The sequence below is a fragment of the Salvia splendens genome, chromosome 7 (assembly GCF_004379255.2).
Source record: "Salvia splendens isolate huo1 chromosome 7, SspV2, whole genome shotgun sequence".
In the NCBI taxonomy this organism is placed as follows: Eukaryota; Viridiplantae; Streptophyta; class Magnoliopsida; order Lamiales; family Lamiaceae; genus Salvia; species Salvia splendens.
In genome coordinates this window covers 5966533-5986332 of record NC_056038.1, presented here as the reverse complement: position 1 = coordinate 5986332, position 19800 = coordinate 5966533, and the positions used below count along the sequence as shown (strand labels likewise).

General features: G+C 34.6%; 1 protein-coding gene across 10 annotated transcripts; it reads left to right on the top strand.

The window, feature by feature from the left end:
• The first annotated feature begins 225 nt into the window (after window positions 1-225).
• Window positions 226-19128, top strand: LOC121740997 (ubiquitin C-terminal hydrolase 12-like). Of its 10 annotated transcripts, none has more exons than XR_006037734.1 (32): window positions 226-403; window positions 691-760; window positions 1352-1496; window positions 1590-1747; window positions 2946-3211; window positions 3296-3514; window positions 3593-3701; window positions 3785-3900; window positions 4124-4222; window positions 5521-5630; window positions 7163-7237; window positions 7724-7805; window positions 7910-8047; window positions 8153-8233; window positions 8322-8441; window positions 9453-9575; window positions 11891-11968; window positions 12045-12133; window positions 12270-12378; window positions 12895-12963; window positions 13049-13159; window positions 15024-15079; window positions 15189-15366; window positions 15434-15535; window positions 15643-15714; window positions 15867-15932; window positions 16568-16633; window positions 16867-16953; window positions 17082-17198; window positions 17302-17618; window positions 18536-18687; window positions 18777-19128. XR_006037734.1 is itself a non-coding variant. In XM_042133676.1 (32 exons), the coding sequence occupies exons 1-32, from the start codon at window positions 371-373 to the stop codon at window positions 18566-18568; spliced, it is 3321 nt and encodes a 1106-aa protein (XP_041989610.1). In that variant the 5' UTR covers window positions 226-370; the 3' UTR covers window positions 18569-19128. The 10 variants fall into 10 exon arrangements, 2 of the variants coding, with proteins under 2 accessions (XP_041989610.1, XP_041989609.1); XM_042133676.1 differs by having other exon boundaries at window positions 17302-17376; window positions 17550-17618; window positions 18536-19128; XM_042133675.1 differs by having other exon boundaries at window positions 17302-17376; window positions 17547-17618; window positions 18536-19128.
• Window positions 19129-19800: the final 672 nt, after the last annotated feature.

Below are 19800 nucleotides of genomic sequence, written 5' to 3'. Positions count from 1 at the left end.
AATTTTTAAGGATATAAAAAAATAGAAATAAGTGATAAATTTTCAGGCGGGTGGAGTACTAACATATACTCCGGTGAAAGTTCATCTATCCTCCAAACATCACATATGACTTGCATATCAAATTCAAAGGTTTCGAGGTCAAATTAATTGATTTTTAAAATTTGTTTTTATGTGTCCATAGAAATAGAGAAATTGTTTTGAAAAAAATAATCAATCAAAGTGTAAAAGAGTCCACGTTAGATTTTTCCTCTCCCACCACCTTTTCCCCCCATTTCCAAAACCTGAAAACACCTGCGAAATTCCCATCAAAATCCAATTTCAGTCCAATCTAGGTTAATTTTGCCTCAAATTCTACTCAACTTCTTCTCTCATGACTGTCATAGCGCTTCCCGCCGCAAACGAGGTTTGTGAATCCGCGCGCCTTCCGTATTCACTCACTACTGCTTCGAAAATACCTGCAAGTTTTTCTTATGGTGTGAACTGGCAGGAAGAACACGCACGCGTGCGTGTTTTTTTATGTGTGTTTTTAGCTCTCTTTCGGTGCAAGAACGAGCTTCAGTGATATTCAACTGCTCTCTGTTTAGGTCTAGTTTGCGATCAAGTGATTGGGGTGTATGCGAGTATGTTTTTTTGATATGTCGCCTCTTTTGTTTCATTTTATTTAATCTCTGTTCTTTCTTGCGGTGGCAGAAAGAGGACGAGGACATGTTAGTTCCTCGATCAGATTTGGTGGAAGGACCTCAGCCGATGGCAGTGGAAGGTAACTCAAATAAGTAGATAGAAATGTCGCAATTATTTGTTTATTGTTTTGGAGCGATTCAACTGTGTTGAGGTAATATGGATTCTTGGTCTGTTTCATAATTGTGGCCATTCTGCAAGAAAAACGTTTTTCTTTATGTTGCATTCATTTACAGTTTCGCTTTTATGTGTAAATTCTGGAAACAGAGATGAGGGTGCGAAGCGGGGTGGTTCGCTGTCTGGTTTTAAATGCGGACTTTAATGTTTGCATGAAAATTCGTAAAATCTAACACAAGAAATGTATGGTAAACAATTAGCTGGTTGCGTGTAACCTGCCCTGTTTGTTTATTTTATGTGCATGTAGTGTCAGCTATGCTTAGAAGGCAAATGTTGTTGGATAAACTAATGGTGTGATGCCTTAAATGTATGTTTATTACGTTTTCTTCCGTATTGGCAAAAAGAGGGAGCGATGTGATTTTGGGTTCTACTAGTACTATTTTGTTAGGATAATTTTTCGTCTGCATACGTAGATGAATGACAGTGCCTCGCTGGATTTTCTTTCACTCTCTCTGTAGCCATATATTCTCATTTTCTTTTCCATTCTTTGCTTTAGCACCAGAAGCAACAGAAAATAACGCTGCAAACCAACCAACAGAGGTTCCCCGCACAAAAAAAATTACTTGGAAGATTGAGAATTTTTCTAGGATAACTGCTAAGAGGATCTATTCTGGAATATTTGATGTTGGTGATTACAAATGGTAACTATTCCTTCCTAAAAATTGAGAACTCCAATTGATGCAATTGACTTTTTGATGAATGTAATGCTAACCATCAATGTTTCCTTCTTGTAGGCAGATTTTAATTTTTCCGAAGGGGAACGATATTGATGCCTTATCCATGTATCTGGGTGTTACTGATTCTGCCAGTTTACCTTATGGATGGACTAGATATACCCACTTCAGTTTGGCTATTGTGAATCAAGTCCATAGCAAGTATTCAGTCAGAAAGGGTAATGAAAGGATAATATATTATTTCCTGTAAAATAGTAAATAGCTCATTGCGTTTGCATTATTTGTTTAGTCCATAGCAACTATTTAAAGTGAATTAATCTAGGATTCTAGTCTCTCTATAGTGCTACCATTCTAAACCAGATAACTTATCTTACCCAGGATGAAAAGGGGTTGACCTTTTAAAATTGTACGTCTTACCCTAATTTAATTTGCAGTATAATTTACAGTAACCATGAAAATTAATTAGCCCAGCTTCAGTATGTTTTTTTCTCAACTGAACTTGGTTGGTTTTGGTAGCACTGTATGTTTCATACCCTCATCAATTTGGAAATAGAAATCTGTCAGAATGAAAGTTAATAATGTCAGCTCTTTCAATGCCTCTTTATCCATATAAATTGATGCAGCTTTTGCTTTTGAACCAATATACCACATTGACCTACTTGTTAATAATCATTAGCATCATTTGGTTTATATTTTTTTGTGTGGAGTTGGTTTGGTAAATCACATTTTCTGTATTGAGAAAAACAGTCCATTTATCAATTATTTTTTGAACATTCGGTTGTATAGTTCGAAATTCATTGGGTCAATTTTTTGTTGGCTGTTCTAACTCTATTTATATACTTCTGGTATTTGTATATCATTCGGCATATAAAGTTGCTATCCCAGCCTCCCCCAAGAACGGCGTGCTTTGGCAAACTCTATAGCCACAGTTAAGAAGTGAAATTACCTATATGCATATGTGGTGTTGTTATGAAGTCTAGGTTTTAGTGGCTCTGGACATGTACGGACAGCAGTCAGTACTAGTGCCGTCATGCCTTGAGTAAGTAGGTATAAAATTGAGTACCTCCAGTAAAACTTAGTGACCTTTTTTTATTGTTTCCATTTCCGGAAAAAGGACAATATCTATTGGATATGCTGATTATAACATAGCTATGAAAGCAGTATTAAATTTGTTTCAGAATATGGTATACTACTTAACATCTTTTGCAGCTCCTGGTATTATGGGCCCCTTTAAGCTTGTACAGAATTTAACTGTTGTGCAAAATTTCACCAAGTAAAAATCAAATTCGCTTTGGTGTAAACATGAAATGATTCATCCAAATTGCTGCTTCTTTCAATTAGAGATAATATTCCGTTCTAAGGGAGATGTGAATCTAGTTACTAACGTAATTGAAATATTTTTTACTGATTGTGCAGAAACACAATACCAATTCAGTGCCCGAAAAATTGATTGGGGCTTTGCATCCTTTATGCCACTTGGTGAGCTTTATGATCCTAGCAGGGGTTATCTTGTCAATGACACTTGTTTAGTTGAAGCTGAGGTTGGGGTGGACACAGCTATGGATCCGTGGCTATATGATTCGAAGAAAGAAACTGGTTTCGTGGGACTTAAAAACCAAGGGGCTACCTGCTATATGAACTCTCTCCTCCAAACTCTGTACCATATTCCTTACTTCAGAAAGGTTACAATATTTATTAGGGGTTATGTAGTCGGATCTGAGTTATCTTTCACGATCTTACTTATACATCTTTGCTTTTGAATTCAGGTTGTGTACCACATGCCTACGAATGTTAATGATATGCCATCTGCAAGTATCCCTCTGGCTATGCAGCGTTTATTTTACAAGCTTCAGTACAGCGATACTAGTGTTGCAACAAAGGAGTTGACAAAATCCTTTGGATGGGACAGCTATGAATCTTTCTTGCAACACGACGTACAAGAACTCAATAGAGTTCTTTGCGCGAAGCTTGAAGAGAAAATGAAGGTTCTTAGTTTCTAGTACTCTCAATTTCCTCGAATTTGGATACTGTTTACTCACTGACTATTGTGATACTGTCATTAGAGAACTGTTGTGGAAGGTGCCATACAACAGTTATTTGAAGGGCACCATATGAACTACATTGAGTGCATTAATGTGGATTACAAATCTAGTAGAAAAGAGTCATTCTATGGTACTTAACATGATCAGATTTACTGTTGATATTACTTTACTGCTGTTTTTATGCTCGGTTCTAATTCCTCCTCCATGGCACAGATCTTCAGCTCGATGTCAAAGGCTGCCATGATGTCTATGCTTCTTTTGACAAGTATGTTGCGGTTGAAAATCTAGATGGAGATAACAAGTATCATGCTGAACAGCATGGTTTGCAGGTGCTCAAGTTAACTGGATTTGACAATGTTATGCCTACTTTAGTTGCTTTAACTCTCATGTACATTAATGATGGAGCTATAAGCTCAATGATGAGCAATGCTTTTCTTGTGATTGTACAATTCAGGGGCCTTGTTTTCCTGTTCTTTTATGATCATATTGTCCTAAAAAAGAAAAGAAATTCGGTAATTGGTCTGCTCAAAGCTAATGCTCTGCTTATTTCAGGATGCTAAGAAAGGAGTGCTTTTTATTGACTTCCCCCCAGTTCTCCAGCTTCACTTAAAGCGGTTTGAGTATGACTTTGTGTGTGATGTTATGGGAAAGGTGAGCTTTAAAAAATATAATTTTGTGTTCTATTCCGTACGAGCTTTCCTGATTCACTATATATTTGCCACACAGTACAAGGTTGGAATGGCGTTTTTTCTGATACCAAAACCATAGTTGTCTGAGCATTGTGTTTTAGCACTCTTGGAATCTGGATATACAAATGATATGAATAGCCTCTCTATAGATAGTGTAATCAATATGTGTTTAGTTGCATCCCCAAATTACCATCCCCAAATTACCATATTAATCCAAAACGTAGTTTTTAGTTGTAATCAACCCTAAATATAAGTTAATTAACCATATGCATGTATCCCTAAACTAAAGTTAATTTATTGAAACCCTAAGTTTGACATCAACATATAGTAATATTTAACAAAAATTGAGGATAATTAAATATCAAAACTTACCTCAATTCATGACTAAATGTTTGAAATGGTCCCAAAAATGTGTGTATAGGTTGTATTAAAGCAGATTTGGAGGGGGGGGGGAGCCATTGGGTTGTTTATATTAAGCGAAAAAATGCACACGGCTTGTGTGTTTTTAAAAACGCATAAGCAAAGTGTGTTTTCGATAACACATACTCTATGCCCTTTTTTCTGGAAGCTGGATTAACCACAAATTAGAAAAATCCCAGATAAATGTAACAAGGGTGCCTAATCAGGGATCCTAGTAGCTAGTTTAGTTATTGGGGAAAACATAAGTAATGTTTCTTGGTTATAGTTTTTTTTTTAAATTGAAGTTCCATTCCACATACAATGAAGAGTTTCCACATGCAATACACTGTGACAAGAAGAGTGAATTCCACTTTGAATATGGTTATATAGTATGTACAGCTAGTAAAGAATGCCTATAATAGTTTCTTTCTACTTAAGTTGCATTACAAACTATATTTGTTCCACTAAAAGACGTAGAAAAGACTGGCACTTATAGTCTGCTACTTAATATGAATATTGGGTTCAAAGGTAGTGTAGATGAATATTTTGGAATGTTTTTAAAAATCATTGACCAAATTTTTGCAAATTTGAAGTCAATGGGTATTATTCTTGGCTGAATGTAACTTGCTATGTAATGCAAATGATGAACTTATTGCAATTCGAGTCAATTATTAGTTATCTTTCCTGTTGAGCCTCCAAATTTTAGGTTTGAGTTATGCTCCTGCTGTTTTATTGTTGTATATGATTTTTTTCATTTTAGTAGTTGGTTTTAGCTGTGATTTATGGCATATTTATGCTTTGTATTTGTTGTTCTTTATCCTACAAAGTGAGTAACCTAATTTCTTGATATCGATGACACAGATAAATGACCACTATGAGTTCCCTCTTCAACTTGATCTTGATAGAGATGATGGCAAATACTTGTCACCTGATGCTGATAGAAGAGTTTGTAACCTCTATACACTTCACAGGTCAGATGATGAGATTTCTACCATTAGTCCCAACTTTACAGTGAGAAAAATACAATTTACTCAACTGATTTGGTTATATAAAAGTATTTCTTGGGTTAATCACTTTTACTTAAACCTTTATGCCTTGCGTGAAAAATGCAAGATGTTTACTTTCCATTATTTCAGAGATATTTTCATTTTTAAATATAGAGTGAACTACAAAAATGGTATAAATGGTATCTGGGTGCATATTTGAGGTACTTCATGAAAGTAAATTGCATTCGAGGTATCGGGACAAAATTTTAATTCATTTGAGGTGCTTTTTCACAATTTTTTTCCTCAAGTGCACAATTGACATTTTCTTTATATCACCTTCTCTCTTTCTTATTTTTTTTATGGTTTCTATCTCTCCCCTCTCTTCATTCCTTACTCTTCCAATTTATTTATGATTTCAATTCTTCTGTCTATCTTTTTCTATTTTATTTCATTCTTATTTATTTAATTTAAGTCTCTTAAAATTATTAGTTATACTTCACATATAATTAGTAATTTAAAACACCGAATGGAAAGTGTAATACTACAACTGAAGAAAAATTAATTTCAATTTATAATATTGTTTATATTCAAATTCAATTATTTGTATATGTTTTTTTACAAAATTCAAGATTGTTATAGATAATACATTATTATTAATTACATATTTTTAAAATTTATATTTAAAAGTCTTATTTTTTTCTCTCCTTTTTTCATTTGCTTTTACTCTTTAACGATAATTGTATAATAGTACTATTTATTCACACTATTATTTTAATTAAACTAAAATATGATATAAAATTAAATTTATTTTTCGTTGTATATTATTTTCATTCAGTATTTTAGAATATTAATTATTTGTGAAGTATAACTAATAATTTTAAGAAAGATAAATGAAATAAATAAAAAAGAAAGAATAGAGAAAAGATAAAGAGGATGATAGAAATCATAAATAAATTGGAAGAGTGTGAATATATGAGAGATATAACTTTCAAATGAATTAGAAAAGAAAGAAACAAATACTTTAGATGTACTAAAATACCCTTCAATGCAAAAAAGTAAAGAAAGGGCAAAAATATAATAAAGAAAAAGTACCTCAAATGAATTAAAATATTGTTCAGGACCTCGGATGTAATTTATTTTCATGAAGTACCTCAAATATGCATCGTATATTATCCATAGTTCCATATACCATTTTTGTTGTTCACTCTTAAATATATATGTGTGAATTCCATATTCTATTTAAACTGTTGTTTTTCCTTTTTTGGTTTATTGAATTATGTTGCTGCTTCACAAACAAGCTTGTAAACATATATTCTCCCAGAATGTGATTATAAATGCTGAACAAGGTTTACTTTCATAAATTATTTATTTCTGTATATGCCTAAGTTGATATCTTGAAAATCTGTTTCTGTGTAACTTAATTATAGTCTTTCTCGATCCATGTATGTATGTATATATATATCCAAAATCTTATGCTATATCTTTTCACTAGTTCAACTTATATTGTTCACACGCAGTGTTTTGGTCCATAGTGGTGGTGTGCACGGTGGTCACTATTATGCCTTTATACGGCCTACTCTTTCCGGCCAGTGGTATGCACTTCATTCTCAAACTTATTTTTTTTTCATGTTTGCAGCATAAAAAAACGCACAACTCCTATGGTTTGACAGCGTTCAGCGAGTCAAGTTGCTTGTGATACATCATGAGTACATCATTAAGGATTAAGCTCATGTGTTCTCTTGTTTGGGAATTGGTCTGAGCTTAGGAATTATATTTGCAATAATGACTCTCTTTTTGTTGATTGAATGGAAGAATTTGTTGTGTCATTCTCTTGTCAATTCTCGTCACTTAATCAAAATATAGTTATGGCTGTTCATTCTCGGGAGAGTTAGTCCCTTTGACAAAATTATGCAGTCAGCATCCCTCACTGTGGTTTCTTATACCATTGTCCCCAAAACTTTCATAAACCCCTTGGCTGAATCATGAAGATTGTATTAACCATGGGCTTTTTACAGAATGATTACAAACGGATTTGTTTTTTGAATTGCATACAGCAAATAATCCTAAATATCTCTCAGGTATAAGTTTGATGATGAACGAGTGACAAAAGAAGATGCGAAAAATGCATTAGATGAGCTGTATGGTGGTGGTGAAGAAGAAGTACGTTTTTGTGGTATCATTTTTCAGTGATATATAGATTGATTTGGTTGTGCTAGCATTCTTATGTTTTGTGAGACACTATCCTTTTTCATTTATCTTTTCAGCAACCGATGCAGAAGATTCAGGGAGTCAACAAGTTTACCAAACACTCAAATGCTTATATGCTGGTGTATATACGTGACAGTGTCAAGGATAAAATTATGTGTCATGTCGATGAGAAGCATATTGCTGAGAATCTTAGGGTTAGATTCTGATATCAGCATATAGTTTTTCATATTTCTCAAAGATAACAATCTTTGCTTTTACTTACTATATGTGGCCTTACTAGAGTTTGAACTGTTAAACAGGAGAAGCTGAAGAGAGAACAAGAAGAAAAAGAACAAAAAAGGAAAGACAAATCTGAAGCTCATCTTTACACGATTGTAAAGGTAAGTAATTTAAGGAGCAAGTTTTAACTGTATAACCTTTCTAATGTAAGAGCTTGCAACTAATAAGAGAGTGGCATGATGCTTCCAGGTAGCATGTGATGAAGATTTTTTTTATCAGATTGGACGTCATGTTATCTTTGATTTAGTCAATCATAATATGGTTAAGAGCCTCCGGGTCCAGAAGCTGATGCCATTTAATGATTTCAAGGTACGTAAACATGAGTAAATGTTTCGCTACGGTTAATTCTGTAATACTTCAGTTGCTGTATCACTTAACTAGAAGTAGGTTTTAGTGCATGAGAAATCCACCTTTATGATGTTGAGCTAGATTATCTGGAAATAATTGTGGTGAATAGGGTTAATATTTGAGTGAACGGCTATTGGACTTGTACAGTTGAGAATTCATCATAGAGTGTGTGGAAGCCAGAATATTATTATGGATGCGTGCATATCCCTAAAGAAAGGACAATTGTCCTAACTCCTAAGATTATCAATAGTTCCTCTTACTGTTATACTAAATAAACTTCCACGTAAAACTTTCAGTGTGGCTGCAATGTGGTACTGGTACCCTACTCTGCTAAAAGATTAACACTGGTCTTGGTGAATTGTTGTTGGCAAGCAGCTACTAGGAAATATTTACTCTGAAGTATGTTAACCAGTCATTGGCAATTCGGAAAGATGCAGGTAGGATGCTTAGTTGTGAAGACTCGTCCTGCATCTAGGGTGTTTGCTAGTTAAATGTGTAAAAGTCTAAAATATTAGATTCAAATGTAGGCCCACCACCTGTAACTTTAACTGTAGATGGAAAACGTAATTATGACTGAAACGTCCAATATGAATCATATGATATAACATTGTAACCGGAAAACATATCAGTTTCAGTTCAAGTGAAATAAAAGTCTCACATTTTTGCCTTGGTTTTGTCACTTTTTTTGTCTGTCATTAAATTAATAAGTGTTCCAATTGAGACAATTGTCTAGAAATATCAAGTGAAGGAAAATGTATATCAGATGGGTTTCAGTGTCAGCTTGAGGCTAGATTGTGCCCTTTTAATTTAGTATGTTCTTCTGGACTTACACTTCTATAATTTTTTTATTAAATAATCAGTTGTTAACATCAGGCTAAGTCATCTCACATGTTAGTGTTTTTCAACAATCAGTTGTTGAAGCTGTAATTATTGTTTCTGTTGTTGTTAACATCAACTTGTCATAATCCTCAGGAAGTGGTTGAAAATGAATTTGGTATACCGGTGCAATTCCAACGGTTTTGGCTGTGGGAAAAGCGCCTAAATCACACTCTTCGTCCTGTCCGTCCATTGACACAGGATGAGGAAGCACAAACTGTAAGCATCTTTTGCTGCCTATAAAAGTTACCACTTACGAAGTCACTATATTGTATTTCTGTTGTGTTGACTGATGTATGACTTTGGGCTTATCATATACTCCCTCTGTCCCACTCTAAGTAACACATTTTCCTTTTTGGGATGTCCCACTCCAAATGACACATTACTAAAGATGGCAACATCACTTTCTCTACTTTTTCCCTCTCTCTTACTTTATTCTCTCCACTTAACTCACAAAATAACACTACATAAAATCCCGTGCCGAAAAGGAAATGCTCCACCTAGAGTGGGACGGAGGGAGTACTATAATTTTATTCATCCATCTTGTTTGCAATACAATAAGGATCATTGGTGCTAAATTCAACTAATAATGTTTTAGCACATTAAGAATAAGGGGAAAAAACCTTCACCTAGAATATATGTAATAAGGGATCTTTTGATTAGAATGTGTAGTGTTCTATGCTCTGAGTGTTCACAAATGACCTCAGCTCCTGTATTGTGGAGCTGCTGCTCCATCCTCCCAGTGGCTAGGGATTCATCTTTTACTTTATGTGTTACACGCAGAACTAAATATAATTGAACTCTCTGCATTCGCATGTAGGGCCTTTTCTTCCTACATTGCTATCGTTTTTGCTCACATATTGAGATTTTCTCAGGTGTTGACTGATTTTGTAGCCTAATATAATTGGTGTCAAAAAGTGCAGTGTAGATAGCTTCTAAGCGCTCTGATTCTGGCCTCATCAGCCAGATTGGACACCGTCCAATCTCTAACAATGTCAATTGACAGAAAATTCTTTCAATCCTCCAGCGCTGGAAATTCACGTTGCTGTTTTGATCTTCAATCTCTTTTATACATGATACATCATCCAATAACTCCAACATTAAATTAGTTATATATGAAGAAAATAAAAAAAATGGTTATATTGATTAAATCATATTTATATACATCTTGACAATATTCTTTGAGGCGATAAAAAGTTTGTTTTCTAATACAATGCTATCATATCTCATGTTCCCCCCGTCTCCTAAAAATAGCAAGTTTTGAAATGGCACGGGTTTTACTGCTGGTAAAGTGTTTAGGGTAAGGAAATTCGTGTTAGTGGATTGTGGGGTCCACAATGTTTATTTATGTAGTGTTAGTGGATAGTGAGGTCCACAAAATATTAAATTATTAATTCTAATGGTATAAGTTTTAAATAAAATGATGTTGGAGGGTAATATGTTATAAAAAGTTTCCTAAACTAGAATTGCTTAATTTTAAGGGACAGACGAAAATAGAAATAGCGGGGGGAGTAGTTATTAATGTAGTAGTACATTTTAGATATTGGATTATCAATGTCGAGGAGGTATAATTCCTTGTTTAATATGTACTACTCCCTCCGTCCCATGGTAGTTGAGTCGTATTCCTTTTTAGTTTGTCCCAAGGTAGTTGAGTCATTTATTTTTTTGGTAAAATCTTGATTCCCTCTCTTACTTTACCCTCTCTTCATCTCTCTCTACTTTAATCCCGTACCCAAAAGAAATGTCCATTCAAGATGTACACCTTTCTTTTTTAGTTTGTCTCACTTAAGATGACCACTTTCTATATTTGTAAATAAATCCCTATTTCCTATCTCCTCATTAAAATATTTAATCACCTTTTTCACTCTACTTTATCACATTCAACTACTCCACCTAAAATTCCGTGCCATTTAAGAATGTGGACATCTTGAATGAGACGTACGGAGTACCATTTTAATTCAAGCATAAAATAGTACATACTTTATTAATTTTTAAAAGACAAATTAAACAAATTGTTGTCCTTGTCTAATAATCATGCAACTACTACTTATGAATGTCCTTTTACCCTTAGGGGGCGGATGGTACCCTGCACACTAATTTTCATGGGTTTGTAGATAGTGGGCTTTTCCTAAATGCATGGACAGTTGTGTATGTTGTTTGGTTCAACAAAAAAAAATAGTAAAGCCCAATACCTCCTCTAGAGTGTGATTGTGTTGACATGAATACATAGACAGTAGTATGTGTGGGGTGGAAACCCGAATTCTATGTACCGGGTCGGGGGAGGGGGGGGGTAGTTTTCACAGCTACCAAGCGCTACAAACCATTTGTCTACAGTGGTGTTTCAATGTATTTCTAGGCTACCATCTGCGCCCTAAGTATAAACCAACTCATTGGTTTTCAAGCCCTATCAGTTTATATTGAGTATTGCATGTATAAGTACTTTCCTGTATGAAATTTAGACAACTTTGATTTTTTTTTTGTCACAATGATCTATGTTGAGTGTATATTCATGTTGAGGGTTCACATGTTTGTAGGTTGGGCATTTGATGAGTATAGCTAGTAATGTTCAAAATAAAGAGTTGAGGCTATTCTTTGAGTTTGAACTTGGGCCGGTAATGAAACCATTCTTTATTAGAAAGTAAGACCCCCTTATAACTGGTGCTAATAACGTTGTATGTTGTTAATCAGGATTCACTGCCTATCCCTCTCCCTAATAAGGAAAAAGATGACATTTTGTTATTCTTCAAGCTTTATGATCCAGAAAAGCAAGAGCTTAGGTATTATTCTAGTTCGTATTACATTGTTTTGATATGTTTTTATGTACACCACTCCAGAAAACCAAAGAAATAGACATCTCCAAGAGGTGAAAATAAGAACAATTCTTTGACATTATTTTTCCTTGTTTAATGCCAGATATGTTGGTAGACTTTTTGTGAATAGCTTGGGAAAGCCAGTAGATATCTTTCCTAGACTAATTGAGATGGCTGGCTATGCTCCTGAGGAAGATATTGAGCTTTATGAGGTTGGTTGCTTAAATATCAGAACTAATATATGATGGACTGGACTGCACTGGCTTTTTCTAAACCACTGGTAGCCTCACTTCCATGTTTATGCATATGTCTGTTTCTCAACAGGCTAAACACAATTTTCTTAATTTTATACTCTTCTGTTTCCCGTTAACCATCTACCATCATCCTGTCCCTTTTCCTATCCTCGTAATGTGTTGGCTGTTATATTCTCATCTTTCGCATCAAGTAGTTAAAGAAGGGTCCTATTGTACCTCTATTTGATTTCTTACTTGCGAATAGAATTTGGGGGCAGGATATCAACTGTCAATTTTTTTGGAATGTTCACGACAAGTCTCCCTTTCCCATCATCTGATTCATCTTCTGGTTGAGTAGATACTTATGGCAGCATTGTTTTTCTGGGGTGTGTTGTGGTATTTTGGTAGTGTGAACTCACAGAATAAGTCTCTTTATGTAATTGGTTAACATGCTGTCTTCATATGGTATTAATCTGTTCTGTTTCTGGTTGTCAGGAAATAAGATTTTATCCTAATGTGTTGTGTGATCATATGAAGAAGCGATCGACTTTTAGAGCTAGCCAGGTATTATTTTGTACTTTTGTAAATATACCATGCGTTATGCGAGAAAAAAATGTTGGTATCAATTTGCTTTGTCTTCTAACTACAGCTTGAGGATGGGGACATAGTTTGCTTTCAGAAGTCCCTTCCAACCGAAGTGCAACAGCAACTTCGTTGCCCTGATGTTCGGTCATTCTTTGAGTACCACCATAATCTTCAAGTACTTTTCATTTAAAATTTGGTGAATATCATATAGCATACATTTTGCGTATTTCTCATGCCAAATTAATATTTTATGTATTTACAAGTGTTGCATTCTTTCTGCCATCACAAACTCCTGTTTATTTTTGTTGGGATTCTAAAAATAATTTTGGCGTGAATAACTCATGGTCCAATATGAACATCTTTAGTATATTCATTCAAATCCTTTAAAGTTTTGTGACTTTTCTGAGCGGCTTTCACTTTACATCGCTCCTTGGAAAGATTCCATGCACCATTGATTTTGAAATCCCTTTCGTATCTTACTCCGTGCACCATTGATTTTGAAATCTCTTTCATTTCTTATGGAAAATTTCTCTTCCTGTGGGATCTGCCTTGTCATTAGTATAACACTACATTGTCTTTTAGGAATTGCAAACTTCGTGTTTAGAGGTGCACATAGCTTTTAGCCTTTCACTTTTCTGTTGATGAATCTGTTGGAAAATTTCAAGTGTCCCTCCCCTCCCTCCTGACCTTCACACCTACCATGAATTTTGTTTCTTTTTCACGCTCGCTCTGTCTACCTCTCTTCTATGTATTTCTTTTTTGACTCAATTCTGATCTCTACTTTTGTAGTTCTTAGTTGGATTATGAAATTGAATTTAAATACCTTTCGCATGTCCTTTGTTTACTGTTAGTTCTTAGTTGACCTTCCTCTCTCCTAACCTTACACTCCTGCATAGGTAACAGACTTACAATTTGTGGATTAGGTTTATGGATATGACCTATGAGACCTTACAATTCTTTGTCATTACTGAGTTATGTTAGGTTTATGCTTTGAGGCGTGCTTGTTAGCATCCACGGAGATTCAATCCTATGTGATGTGATGGTTTTTTGCCTATTACATCCTGAGCTCTTATTATTCTCAACCCATAAAATGAAAATCGATATACTGTCTCCTTTGACATGCACACATTATCTTATAAAACAGTCCATTGATCTGGACCTCTGGTGCTGTACTGAGTCTGGATCCTTGCTACATCTATCTCTTTATCCTGGTCGTCTCCTGTCTTACCAGTAGCCTACCATGCATATGCATAGAGTATAAGATATAGACACATATACAGTGATATCTTGCTGGCTAGAGAAAGGGAATGGCTCCATGTTCTGCTCATCAAGCATGCCCCAGACGTTAACCCAAACGTTGAGAAAACATCATAAAAATGTAACTGCCATTAGTCGTCTAAGACTTTAAGTACAAAACAAAAAAATTGGTACTGATTGCTGAGATGCTATTATGTCTTACCAGCCTACCATGCATATGCATAGAGTATAAGATATAGATGCAGTGTTATCTTGCTAGTAAGAGAAAGGGAATATCTCCATGTTCCGCTCTTCAAGCATACCCCAGAGGTAAACCCAAACCATGCGAAAAGCATCACGAAAATGTGACTGCCATTAGCGTCTTAGGCTTTGAGTACAAAACAAGAAAAATTGGTACTGACAGCTGAGTTGCTCTGTTATAAAGGAAAAATAGAGGAAAGAGATAAAAATAGGCTACTACTCCTGAGACATTGCCTGTATTGTAAAGCATGATTGAAAATAAAGGTTCTACCTTGTGGAACTAATAACACTTTTTGCTTTGTTCCATTGAGTACACTTTCTGTTAATTTATGTTTTCCTCAATTGTTGTTTTGAGATTATTTTTTTGGGACACATTTGTCATTAGCAATATCCCAAATTTTTTTATCAACAGTTTCCCTTCTGAACCTTGCGTGTCTAGAATCTAGATCTGATGATAGCACGAACAAACTTAACTTATAAATAATATAGTGGAATACCTGTGTATGGAGTCGTTTTCATCTTCTATTTTGGCTATTTTGCAGGTTATTCATTTTCGGCCCCTAGAAAAGACTAAAGAATATGAATTTGGTTTAGAACTGTAAGTGCGAAATTATTCAAAATTTTGAACTCAAGCCATCATCTTTGTCTTAGTTGATCACATTAATCTGTGTATTAATTTCTGATATGTATACATATTCAATATGAAGGTCAAAGCTTGACAAATATGATGCAGTTGTAGAAAAAGTGGCTCGCCGACTTGGATTAAATGATCCTTCTAAAATTAGACTCACGTCATGCAATTCATTCACCCAACAACCTAAACCTCATCCTATAAAGTATAGAGGAGTAGTTACTTTACTAGATATGTTACTGCATTACAATCAGGTATGACTAAGAGTCTGAGTTGACATGTTTACTATTTGAAATATTGAATAGTTATTGTTTTGGTCAGGTTTCTGATATATTGTACTACGAAGTCCTGGATATACCTCTGCCAGAATTGGAAGGCTTAAGAACGCTTAGAGTGGCTTTCCGTCATGGGACAAATGATGAAGTATATTCTAGTTTGAGTTAGTAAATTAGTTGTGCTTGGCATACACATCTACCCCTCTGCTATTTGTTTGACAAAATAATTGTTCTCCTACACTTTCTGATTTCTAGATGGAAATTAACTCTATAAGACGGTCCAAGGATAGCACTGTGGCTGATTTGCTTGATGATCTCAGGATGAAGGTAAACTATGGGACCAGTGATGATGCTTCATTGCATCAACATTTCACTGGGATTCATCTTACAAAGCCTGGAATTTCTTTCTTCACGTGCCTAGGATTATTTGTTTTTTGGTGTTTCTTTGACTGATATTGCTTCTTTTGATTGCTATTCAGATTCAGCTGTCTCGTCCTGATGCAGAACTCAGATTGCTGGAAGTATTCGCCCACAAGATCTACAAGGTCTTCAGCTCCCATCTTCATTATTTGTATATAAATCTTTGTTCTCATTTGATTATATTAGTAACAAAATTGGTAGAAATGTATTGTTTTATTTAGTTACGACCTCATCACTAGTTTGTCTTTACTAAAAAAATTGAGGACCATGTTCACATTTCACACAAGGTTTGGATGTTTTAACTTGATTGGTGAGTCATTTAAAACTATGGATATCACCACATATTCTAAGAAGTTGGAGAAGTATGTTTATAGTTGAAGAAAAACGTTCAATTACCATTCTATATTGCTTCCAGCTAAATAAAATTTATTTTTGGAGTAACGACGAAATATATGTTGCTACATCCTTTTTATAAGTCGGAAACTAGCAGGGAATTATGTAAGTGGCATTAAGCTGGTGCCTGGTAGGTGACTGTGAGGAAAAGTGAACTTTAAGGACTTTGAAACAATCAGATTAATTTGTTAGTTTGGGTTAGTTTTTTACCTAGAGCTGCCCTGTGTCTGGTGTGTGATCTGAATCATCTGACATAGGCTGCCAGATGGACTAAAGATCAAGAAGCTGCTTTTTTTGGTTTGTTAATTACATCATATCCTTGATGTATCAGAAAGTAATATTGTACTAAAAAGGGACTTCTTTTCAGATATTTCCTTCAGGTGAAAAGATAGAACGCATAAATGACAACTATTTGGCTTTACAGGCAGAAGAGGTTCTCTCTCTCTCTCTCTCCCCCCCCCCCCTCTTCCACGAGAGTGTGTGTGTGTTTGATTGGTGGGTGCATTACATACTCATCCATGCAAGTGCTTTTAAGGTCCATGGTCTCCAATTCTCTTGTTCAATATCATTTCCCATACGCAAGTAATTGCCATTTTTTTGCCCCTGCATGCGCCTAACTAAATTATGTCATTCTTTATCTTCAACAGTTTCCCCTTATTTCTGCAGATACCTGAAGAAGAGAAACATCTCGGTCCCCATGATTGCTTGATTCATGTATATCACTTTATGAATGAAGGAAATCAGAACAAAGCGGTACATTTGGTTTATACCTATCTTGTAGTTGATGCTTATGATTTGACTTTTGAGCCGTTCCATGCTTGGGATAATGACTCTGATGCCTTGTTATTTGTTATCACAATATTTAACTTTGTTTGTGGCAGAAAATTCAGAATTTTGGTGAGCCCTTTTTATTGGCCATTCATGCAGACGAGATTTTAGCTAATGTCAAGATTCGTGTTCAGAAAAAGTTACAAGTATCAGATGAAGAGTTCTCTAAGGTTGTATGCCTGAGAACTAATTCCATTAAGGCCTTGAGTGATTTTAACCCTTAAAAATCTGTTGATAACTTATTGCCCCCTGGTCTTGTCTTCTTTTTGCCAGTGGAAATTTGCTTTTGTTTCACAAGATCTAACCGAGTACCTAGAGGATTCAGAAATTTTGTTTTCTCGATTCCAGGTCTCTTTTTGTATCTTATACACACTCTCCCTCTCGCTCTCCTTACACACACAATCAAAAAGGAAAAAAAACCTCTCTCATTTCTCTGTTGAGCATCCACTGATATTATATTGTTAAGATGAGCCAACATCTCATAATATTCGTATTTATTCTTCTGAATCTCGGGCCAGCAGTCAAGAAGCATGTATATTTGGGAGCAGTATCTTGGGCTGGAACACAAAAGACCTCTTGCAGCTAATCAGGTATTCTGGACCAGCACTTGTTTGCTTTTTCTACGCCAATTCTCAATCAGTTACCTGAACTCTGTAAAGTTTTGGATAACATTAATCGATTCCTTCAACATATTAGATTCTTGCTTCAAGATCTACATACGTATATACACACTTGCTAAAGGCCACGATCCTTTCCATGTTTTGGAAAATATTGTCTAGTAAGTATTTAGTACTAGTATTATACTAATATGTTACTCCAGCCGCCACTTACTATAAATATATTTTGATTTAGATATGATTATTATTCTTCTTATTATATTCTTTATTATTATTATTATTATTATTATTATTATGTTATAGTATCAACTAGCGTGTAAGGATCTAAGTGTTGAGTTTTCTTCTAAACATAAGCATATAAGAACTATGAGTTGAGTTTAAACACCTTAAAATGTGTTGTGTTTTGGTTTCAAATCTGTTTTAAGGTCATAGCAATTCATATTTATTTTCTTTTTGTAAAATATTGCTTTCATCACTTCATATTTGGTTTTTGAAGTAGTATTCAGTTTTTTTTCTTAACATATTCTACATATAATTAAAACAAAAACAATAATGATAGAGGTGTATTTTTCCAACTCCACCTCTCCCATATTAAGAAGATCCCTAAAAGTAGAAAAAGGTTGGTATGAAGATGGCATGCATGCATTATATGATTGAGTGTATATATGTTCCATGTCTGCATATGGGGCGCTTGATGGACCATAAATTGAACCCTCAATAACAACCTCCCATTTGGGTTTATAAGTAGTAGTAGTTCTTAAAAAGAAGTGTTGTATTTTGCTTATGAATCTATTATATTGCCATAAATTGGAGTTGCTATGGTGTACAACTTGTTCTTGGATGCTGTGGATAGGTTGCACTAATATCTGTGGTTACCAAATCTTTTTCAGTATCGTCAACCATCCGTGAAGATATACAATTAAGAGGGTAATGGAACAGGATTCTGGAGTGGTCGAGTTTTGTAACTACCAGAGGCACTTCTTTCTCCTTTCGTGCCAAGGACACCCTGTAACCAAAGATCGAGTCAGAAATGCATTTTACAGTATAGATTCTAACATTCATTGTTGCATACCACAGATTGATTCAGAAATGCATTTCACAGTTTAGATTCTAACATTTCATTGTTGCAAGGTCTTCATCAGAAACCACAGATTGATTCAGAAATGCATTTCACTTGTTAGATTCTGAAAAACCGGTGCTGCAAGCTCCTCAGCAGATATTAGTCTATGAGATCTCTCCAGATGGATACTTTGTTGTCTGAAATTACCATGGCTTCCATCAGATGATGGTTCGATTAGTAAATTTTGTTGATTCGTAGGTTCTTAGAATGAAATTTTGGCCTGTGTATGCTAGCGCTGTAGAAAGGGTCGTCAAGATTTTGGTTTCAATCGTAAGATGTACATGTGTATAAAACTAGTAGGAAACTTTGGATGTTGTACAACTACCTTTGAACTTGATTTCAGAGTTATAATTCTTGTGGTAATTCTTGTGTTGTGTCCTATTTTTATTTAGCTTTTCGATATTTCTCTCTATTTTACTGCAATGGGCTAATACGCCTTTGGCTGTTTGCTTTTCTGGTAGTAGTTGCTAGATAAACAAGATAAAGAAATTAACATTAACGTTAGGAGTTTACACAATTGCATAAAATTCAATGCAAAAATATGAACTTAAAACACATACGTACAAGCAAAATCTCAATCTATAGATGCTTCTTTTAATAATTTATTTTAGGAAAATGATAAGAGAGTAATATAAGAGAAAAAGTAATAATATAAAAAAACGTACTTCCTATTTTTCATTTTTTACTTAAAATGAATTAATTTTTGAGATACTCATATTATAGTCCTGGGGTTCAAGAATGTCAGTTCCTTGCACCGAAGACAATTATATTCCATTTGTTCATTAAAAATATTTTCATGATAAAAGGCATGCTTTTTTATATAAAATTGGTAAAATAAAAGAGAAGAAAGAGAATAAAATGAATACCTAGTCTTGGACTGTTGGTTAAAAGTAAAACTAATATAATTGGTAGTGTTTTAATTGAAAAACTTTTCATTTTTAAATGGAATATAAGGAGTATTTTTTAGATGGTGGGAGGAAGAAACTATCTACTTTTAGTACTCCTATGAAATTAATTTTGGTAGATAAGTCTCAA